The 9,565-nt window shown below is 44.8% G+C and overlaps 1 protein-coding gene across 1 annotated transcript; it reads right to left on the bottom strand.

The window, feature by feature from the left end:
- Positions 1-2,974: 2,974 nt before the first annotated feature.
- On the bottom strand, positions 2,975-7,335 carry FOXG1 (forkhead box G1). Its single transcript, XM_045067839.1, has one exon. The coding sequence runs from the start codon at positions 5,381-5,383 to the stop codon at positions 3,917-3,919; it is 1,467 nt and encodes a 488-aa protein (XP_044923774.1). The 5' UTR covers positions 5,384-7,335; the 3' UTR covers positions 2,975-3,916.
- Between the last annotated feature and the right edge of the window lie 2,230 nt (positions 7,336-9,565).

Here is a 9,565-nt window from a genome sequence, read left to right as displayed (position 1 = left end):
TCAACACAAATTCCTCAACAATGTTGTAGGAAACAGTTTTTAAAAACCACTTTTATATATTTAGAGCTCTAAATATATTCAATTTATCCACCTATTTGGGTGAAATATCCACCAACTTAAATATATACAATTATATCAATACAGGACTCATTTTTTGGTCTCTCTACACTTGATTTTATGCAAGTCATATAAACCACATGAAATCTTCCATTGCCATAAAGATACTTGAATTGAATATTATTAGTTCTGGACTTCATGTTCACTTGACTTCCAATTTTGTAACAAGTTGGAGAAACGTATTTGGAAGAATTCTCTCACTGCTCTAGTTTAAATGATTTTCTCAATGTTTTATATATCAATAATCTATATTAACTTTGTATCAGACACATTCAAGTAAAATACTTTAACCTGGAGATAAACTGCAGTTTGATAATTCAAGTTTTAAGCTGTGATCATTTTTAGTTCCAAAATGTCAAAAAGAGCAAACTTCCTCTCATTAAAAATAATCTTTAGTATGAAAGAAGAAAAAAAAAAGCTTCTAAAAGTTTTGAAGTGTTTTTCTGGCATAAGCTAATTTTAACTGGAAAAAGTTGGTGATAACAAATATCAACACAACATTACAACCAATTTGTTGCAAAAAAAAAAGAACCTATTAAATGTCATGCTAGAACACTGAATGCCTTTGAAAAAGATAACTTGAGAGATGATGGGACAGATTGAGATAAATGAAATGTTCATATTGGGCTTCAGGAGGCCTTCATAAATTTCTCTCTCTGTATATCCTTCTTCCTATCTTGTATGCCTATTCAACAAGCTATTTTTACTTCTAGTCTCATCCATTATATATGTAACTTGGAGATGTATCCAAAGAGAACTTCCACTACAGTCTTTAGGTCCTATGAATTCGAAGAAGTCAATTTTAAGCTTGACCTCAAAGTATGAAGTTTGTCATTGAAACTCGATTTCTCAAATCATGCAAATAAACATTTATCACAAATAAGTATACTCATTTAATATGGCCAGGAAAAAAAAAAACACTCATGGAGGAACTCTTTCTTCTCTATGTCCCTTTTACCACAATACAAGAGTTAAACTTTCTTTTTAACTTTTGATAGGCAAAAACTATTTCTTCTGTGCCAATACATTCTTATTCCACAAATAAAATCCATGGTAATAGCAAACAATACATCATCACCTTTTTTAGTGTAAACACATGCTTTTCGTTGAGCTGTTTTGGTTCACAAATATGTAATGGGGATTTCCCTTGCCTAACCTCATTCACTTGGACTCTATTACTATTTTTAATGTCAGTCATAAATTTAGCTTCTAAAACAATTTATTTGTGGAATTTTCTTTTATGCTTTATTTTGAAGAACTGTTAGATATCAAGAAGTTGGACCTCTGCTTGAAACTGCTCTCTTACTAAGAAAATAAAATCATGTCCAGTCTGCTTAGAGGAGATAATTAAACTAGCTGTCTTGGTATATTTTAGTCTATTTCCCATTTGTGTATATTTGGTTCCACCTCTTTTAATTTTCCTGGATTTTATCTTTCTATCTTTCTTTGAGAGCACTCTTTTCTTTCTTTCTTTCCTTCTTTCTTTCTTTTCCTTCCTTCCTTTCTCTTTCTTTCTTTTTGGTAGTAGGAGATGCCCCCCCCCATCCTTTTTCCCTTTCTTCTGTCTCTCTCTTCCTCTGTCTCTCCCTTCCACAACCCACCCATCCCTGTGTCCCAATATTAACTATTCTGCATTTCTATTTCAATCTATTTGAGTCAGCTTGCTTCTCCTAAGCTTTTTCTTTTTCTTTTTTTTTCCTTTTTTTCCCCCCTGAGCAACTCTCTTAAGTGTTTGCCGATAACATCTTGGGGACAGATTATTTTTCATTGGGCCCATTGTAAGAAGTAGCCAGCTTATTGCATTACTGCAGAACACATTTCAGACTATACAATTGTAACAAATGAACAACTTGTCCTCCATAGACTCTCCACAGGATCCAATTAGTTACTAAACCTTTTACTTAGGTTTTCTAATTATTTTCTGGAGCCATAGCAATTGGGATGCTGAAACAATTCAAAAAATGTTTTTTGTTTCAGATTGATATATATGCATATATATGCATGCATATGTATACTGTAAGTTAAAACAAAATTATGACTGTAAGCAAAAGGAACAAATCTCTAGATTAAATTATACAGACATTTAAAAGGGAATCAAATAAATACCTCTATGTTGTAAAAATGAAAGAAAAGGAGAGAGAGGCATTTTACTTCTTCTGAACATCTAGAATTTTAAGTTGTTATAATTAAAAATAAAATATAAACATTGATCTGAAAGTCATTACAACAGGTGATCACTTCAGCAAATCTATATTGCAACTTCAGCACATCTTTATTAGAACTCTTTCATTGTGGGTAAACAGCCACAAAAATAAATGCTGACTTAGAAAGTATAAATACAAATATTTAAACAAAAATATTTGCAGCATTCATAGCGCAAATTTTACCTGAACTGAAGGGCTCTGTGTGTCTATATATATATTACATATGTGTGCATTATATTCACTTCTATCTAACCATATACATATATTTATTTATAATTTGCCAAATGCTATAAACAAGATACCTGAAACAAAATATATAAAAAGCATTCTATCAACTGATTTGAAAATAAACACAAGGTAAATAGCTATGCACATAAAATTTTTTTTTTTTGCTGTATATCTACAGAAACTTGAAGATATCAGCTGAAAAGCCTATACTTTCTTTAAAGCTGTGTTTATTAAATAGCCTGCTCCTTGTAAAATTTGATTCCACAATGGAAAAAAATACTATTTTAATTTTTAAAGTCTCAATTCAAATGAAGGAGCAGTTAAATTTTAGTTGGCTGAAAAAGCCTCTGAATTCCCTAGAACTTTAATGGTCTTTTAAAAATTAGCTCTATTTAATAAAAGAGACAAAAGTATCAAGATATATATGAATTTAGCCTATTTTTTATTTCTGTGTGTTCATAGTAAACATTTTTGTAAGTGACAAACACGGGCATATGACCACAGTATCACAATCAAGAAATTTTAAGACAACATTAACAATCACTCAAATTTATGCGGCATTTGCGCAACACAGGTTACATATTTGCAAGGTTTACCTATAAGTACAATAGGTATTAACATTTCACTACATTTAGAAAAAATAAAAGTGACCTGTTAGTGACCACATACAGCAAAATATACACAACACAAACTGAAGGCAATCATTAATTTTGTCCCCTTCCGATTCATTTGAATGGGCAGTGCTGCCAACTGAAACAACTTTCCTTTTTTTGTTTTTTTTTTGTTTTTTTGTTTTTTTGTTTTTTAATACTTAGCATACCAAGTGCATTTTAGAACCCAATCTTTGGTCTAAAAGTAAACAAAAGGAAAAAAAAAACAGTTTTTTAAAGAAAAGGACAAAACCATAAATGGCCAAAATAATTTCCTGGGCACCTTTACTACGAATGCTTCTTAAATACAAATTACAGTTTAACATTTTAAAACTCTCCCCATAATTTAGGTTGTTCTCAAGGTCTGCGTCCACCATAAAGATCCATGATAACTTATAATACTGCACACATGGAAATCTGGTGGCTCTTAAGAGATAGACTTGTCAGGTTTGAATGAAATGGCAAAGCAGTCACTATTTAGATACACATTCTACTATAATTTTGACTTCCAAACCTTATATTCTACAGTGTATTCTCCCCACATTGCACCTCGCTGACACTCCACACCTTGTTAGAATAATAAACAATCCTAAAGACTGAACAAACGTACAGAAATGGGGGGGGGGCTTAATAAAAAATACCTGGACTTATTTTTTAATTATCATTTACAATGCAAATGTGTGTAAAACGTTCACTTACAGTCTGGTCCCCGGGATGTTAATGTATTAAAGGGTTGGAAGAAGACCCCTGATTTTGATGTGTGAAATAATCAGACAGTCCCCCGGACAGTCCCGTCGTGAAACTTGGCAAAGAGGGTCTTAAAGACTCACAGGGCAGGGTCGAGGGGGCCTGCGGAGATGTGGAGGAGGACGCGGCCCGGGCGCTCATGGACGTGCTGCTCTGCGAAGTCATTGACGGGTGCGGGACGTGGGGGAAAAAGTAACTGGTCTGGCCCGCAAGCAGGTTGACCGAGCAAGGGTTGAGGGAGTAGGTCCCGGAGCAGGGCACCGACAGGCCGCAGGGCACCGAGGCAGCGAGCGCGGCGGCCGTGAGGTGGTGCGTGGCGTACGGGATCTCCCCGTTGACCAGCCGGTCCACGCTCAGGCCGTTGGCCGTGGAGAAGGAGTGGTTGTTGCCCAGCGAGTTCTGAGTCAACACGGAGCTGTAGGGCATGGGGTGGCTGGGGTAGGCCGACGTGGTGCCGTTGTAACTCAAAGTGCTGCTGGCGCGGGGGTGGTGCAGGGACAGGAAGGGCGACATGGGCCAGTAGAGGGAGCCGGCGCGGTCCATGAAGGTGAGGCCGGTGGAGGTGAGGCGCGCCCCGCGCTTGAAGGCCAGCTTGGCCCGCGACGTGGTGGAGCGGCGCCGCAGCTTGCCCGTGGTGCCGCCGATGAACACGTCGTCGCTCGACGGGTCCAGCATCCAGTAGTTGCCCTTGCCCGGGTCGTCGTAGTGGCGGGGCACCTTCACGAAGCACTTGTTGAGGGACAGGTTGTGGCGGATGGAGTTCTGCCAGCCCTGCTTGTTCTCGCGGTAGTAGGGGAAGTTCTTCATGATGAACTCGTAGATGCCGTTGAGCGTGAGCCGCTTCTCCGGGCTCTGCCGGATGGCCATCATGATGAGTGCGTTGTAGCTGAACGGCGGCTTCTCGTACTTGCCGTTCTTCTTCTCGCCCTCCTTGCCCCCCTCCCCGTCCTTGCCGCCCTCGCCCGCCCCCTTCTTCTCCTCCCCCCCGGCGCCGGCGCCCTTCTCTTTCTCGTCCGGCCCGACGGGCGCCAGCTCCCCGGGCCCGCCGCCCGGCTCGCCCTTGCCGCCCAGCCCGTCCGCTTTGGCCCCGTCCAGGGCGGCGGCCGGCGGCGGCGGCGGCGGCGGCGGGAGCAGCAGCTGCTGGGGGCCCTTGTCGTCGTCGGCTGCCGGGGCGCCCCGCGCCTGGGGGGGCTGCGGTGCCTGGGGCGGCGGCGGCGGCGGCTGCTGCTGCGGTGGCGGTGGCGGTTGCGGGGCGGGCGGCGGCGGGTGATGGTGGTGGTGGTGGTGGTGGTGGTGGTGCTGGGGGTGGTGGCTGTTGTGGTGGCCGTGGCTCGCGTGGTGGTTGTCGTTCTGGACCGCCTCTGGCACCAGGCTGTTGATGCTGAACGAGGACTTGGGGATCATTTTCACCTCTTTCCTATCTCCCATGTCCAGCATCACCCAGTCGTCGGGGGGGAAACGGCGGCGGCGGCGGCGCGGGAGCGGGACAGCGGCGCGGCGGGCGGCGGCGACCGGTGGGTGCCGAGCGGGGCGCGGGCGGCGCGGGCGGCGGCGGTGGCACTGAGCGCTCCGGCAGCAGCGCAGTTGGACCGCAGGCTCCGGCGCTGGCAAGTCATGTAGCAAAAGCAGCAACCACCCCTCAGGAATTAGAAGAAAAAAAAAAAAAAAAGGAAAAGAAAAAAAGAAAGAAAGAGAAAAAAGAAACAACCACCGCCCCGGGGGTGAAGCTCCCTCGCTCCCAACTCTACTTCTTGGTCTCCCCCCCACCCCCCGCTCCCCCCCCCCTTCTGCTGCTTCCTCCTCCTCCTCCTCTCGCAGCAGCAGTCACAGCAGCAGCAGCAGCAGCCCAAAGGGGGGGAGAGCCGGGCGGCGGGCGGGCGCGTCCCGGAGCGGCCGCGGCGAGGCTGGGGAGACAGCGATCGAGGCGGCTATAGCCACAATTAATTTTCCGAGCTACAGGCGCACACTAGGGCTGTAAAAAAATTTTTGGTTTAACCTTTCCTACCGCTGGGCCAATCAGAGCTGGCGGCGTGCGGGAGCGTCTCTCCTGCCGTCGACCAATCGGCGGATCTGGGCCCACCCACCCCCGCCCCGCCCGCTGGCTCCCGCCCCCTCGGCGTTCGCCTCCCCCTCACCGCGGGCCTGGGCCTCGCGGCCGCGCGGAGCCGCGCAGGGATACGCCGCCGGGAGCACGCTGCGCCGCGGCCCTTCTCTGCGCCCCCTCCACCCCCTCCACCCTGCGGGTCTGCCCAACCGAAATCCCCCTCTTAGGACAAATATCTCACACTTCTGGCTGCCTTCTCACTGTCTTGGGTCATTTTCTTTTGAGCGTCAATATTTGTCGTTATTGATTAAAGTTTGTATTCAATTTTATTTATTTTTTTTAAAGCGGGGGCGGCGGCGGCAGCGGTGGTGGAGCGAAGAGTGGGAGTGCAGGGAGAGGATGCAAGGACAGGGCAGGAAATGGAGGAGGAAGAGGCGAGGCGCTCCTTTCCCGAGTCGGCCCTGCAGGCCCGGGTCGGCATTTCTGAGCCCGTAGGAAAATTGTGCCCCTTGTAGGTAACACTCCAGCGAGGCTTTGGATGGTTGGGGAGGGAAGGCCCACCCCTGGTGTGGGGAGGGGGGTGTCCTGCACCTTGGGGGGAGGAGGGTCTGGATGGGGTTTGGAAACGAAGGGATGAGGAGGAGGAAGTGGGCTGGCGAGCGCGGGGGCCAAACAGGGGTTACTTACTCAGTTCCTGCGGCCGGGCGGCGGCGAGCTCGGAGCTCGGGCGCCGCGGGGAAGCCGGGCCTGGGGTCCCGGCGCTGCGGCGGCGGGCGGGGGCGGCTCAGTGGTGGGCGCCTATGAGAGCCTTCCGAAAGGAGGGGTGCTCAGAGAGAAAACAATACCAAACAATCTCGAAATAAACCAGGTAACACATGCTATGTATATGTGTCTCTTCCTTCCCCTTCTCTCCTGCTCCAGACCGTCGCTCACACGCTGGGTGACTCGGTGTCGTTTTCTCTTCGCCGCTCGAGCGTCTCCTCAGCTTCTAATCCGAATTGGAAGCGAGTAGCCGCGAGCGATCACCCTGGAAATGTTTCATTTTGCTTGTTGACATTGGAGGGAAAATAAGGGTGGGCGGCTATTTCTTTCCGTTTTTTTTTTTTTTTTTAAGCCTTCCTGTTTTCACCCCCCCCCCGTTTTCTTTTTTTTTCTTTCCGTTTCTCAAATGCTTTTGATTTGTGGGGGCCTTAATGCTGAAATAACCGCATGCTGAAGCCAGCCCATTCCCACTCTGAATGCAGATGGAAGGCAACTAGAAGCCTTGGGTACGTGGGTCCCACAATCCCAGCTTCTTGGGCTTTAGAACTGGGAAGGTTCGGTTGAGGGCTGAAGTGAGTGGGGAGATTGTGATTCGGGGGCTTTAAAAGGATCCCGTGGCCAGGGGCAGGGCTAAGGCCCAGCATTTCCCAGGGATTGGAATTTGGTGCGGAGCACACTGATCAAAGGCTGTTTCATCCCACATGGGTATGAAACATACCACATTTTACGGAGGATGTAGCCCTAGAGAAGAGGGAGGTGGAGGAGAAGTATAAACGAAAGGCACTTTCCCCCTCCTCTGTAAGATAATCATAAAATGTAAACATTTACTAACTTTGATAAACTATCAAATTGTCTGGCAGATTTAGTATTTAGGAAAAGGAAGAAAAAGCAATGCCTATGTGTGATGTTAAAGTTCAATTCTAATATAAAGAATGCAGTTGATGAATACAAGAATACTCAGGTTAATATGGCGTTATTGCACTCTCCCCACCCCACTCCCTGCCTTGAAATCGAGAGGAAGAGTAAGCGAGAATAAAATCTGAAGAGAATAACAAACAATTACAAATAGCTAGTGATTTTTAAAAATCTCTATTAGGAATACCGTAAAGAAACTTTGACTGTTGGACTAACCTCATCTATCCTCACACTGTATGTATGTATCCCCCCTCCCATTTCTACATATTACCTTACTTAAGCTATATTTACATGTGGGAAAGTTCAAGGGTCCCAACTATAAACCTTGATAGTGACATGGCCCCAAACACAGACTTCTAAGCTCCAATTTCTTACAGAGCTGGGTGAGCTAATGGGCTTTGGGGACTGGTTGGAGAGATCTGTGAGCCTTCCTCTTCTTTCTGCTTACTTTCCTCCTTTCACTCTTCCCCCCCCCCTCAGGCCTGTTATTCCTACTCTTCCTCAACTCACTTTCCTCCCTCTTCTCTTCTTCTCCCCCCTCCCCACTCACTACCCCCCCTTCCCCTCAGTCTATTCCTCTCCCTCACTCCATTCCTCCACCTACTCCTCCCCATTTCTCCCCCCACAACCCCCCTTCTCATCACCACTTATAATGGCACACAAGGGCTCCCTCTGAGGTGGACGGCCCGGTACGTTTTCGTAGTCGGTCTAGCGTGAAATGATTCGGTGTAACCGGATTCTTGGGAAAGGACAGGTTACGTAAACATTTACTGATGTGGAGTAACTATACTATTTGTACTCTGATATGCAGGAAGGAAAGTGTTGATTAACACAGAAGAAAAAAAAGCGAAATTAGCTGATTGCATGCTCATAAGTGCAAGCTGTCATTGAACTGCTTTTAAAATAGACACAGCTGGGTGTTTGTGTTGAAAAATTTCTTGTGTTTTTGCTAATACTGAAATAAGCATGATTTTGTATACCAAACATTTTCAGATCATTAAAATTTGTAATCTGTGCTGGTTTTAAACACAAAGAAAAGAAACAGAATCATTTCGATGTAAAATTTGCTGATATTATATTAACTCAATCAGGTCTGTACAAATTGTGCATTGTGCCTCCTAAAATCTGTTTGATCAATTTAATACACAAAGTGCCAAACGTGGGTATTGTTTGTTAACATTGGACATTTTATTCAAATCTGAGCTCAGCAGCAAACTGGAGGAGCATTCCTTGAATACAACACCAGCACTGACTGATGAATTTTTAATGTTTTAAAGGTGTTTCTTAGGTCAAAGCTGAGTGTGCATTGTTTTGTAATCTTGCATAAAATTTTAGCAGGTGAAAATAAGTTTTTCTTTTGTTTACTTTCAAAAAGCAAAAACTGGGGTCTGCTAATGAGAGCTGTAATAATCTTGTTTGATGTGCCAGGAGCTTATATTGACTGGGAAAATATTTTGCATGCAAATTAAGAACGTGTTATATTATTTTAAGGATTACATGGATGCAAGTCTCAGAATAGGATATTTTTGTAAGAATAAATAGATTATACTTTAATACAATCACTGTAAAGATCTATTCTCCCTAATAACAGAGGTCATTTGCAATCTGGGGGGAAATGATTTTATTATCCTTTTAATAATTTTAATGGACTTCATGGTGAGATAGAGTACTATATATATATAGGTGTGGGGGTAGGCTTGTTCAACAAAACATGTACTATTTACTCAGCAGCCCACATTTGTCTCAGCAATGGCTTCTTTTAGAGCTGCTACTAGATGAAATGGAGGGGGAGGGGGTACTTTGGGCAGAGCATTGTGCAAGTTGAAAGTCCCTGGATGGAGCTTTGTAAATCCTACCGGTCAATTTGGGTGCAAATTGGATTTGAAGGACTGCCCACG

The sequence above is a fragment of the Mustela putorius genome, unplaced genomic scaffold, assembly GCF_011764305.1.
Source record: "Mustela putorius furo isolate JIRA1106 unplaced genomic scaffold, ASM1176430v1.1 tig00003898_pilon_pilon_pilon, whole genome shotgun sequence".
Taxonomy (NCBI): Eukaryota; Metazoa; Chordata; class Mammalia; order Carnivora; family Mustelidae; genus Mustela; species Mustela putorius.
This window is presented reverse-complemented; position numbering and strand designations above follow the sequence as displayed.

What these genes read in the sequence shown, in the direction of transcription:
- FOXG1 (XM_045067839.1), bottom strand. Translation starts at nt 5,383, where the DNA reads ATGCTGGACATGGGAGATAGGAAAGAGGTGAAAATGATCCCCAAGTCC.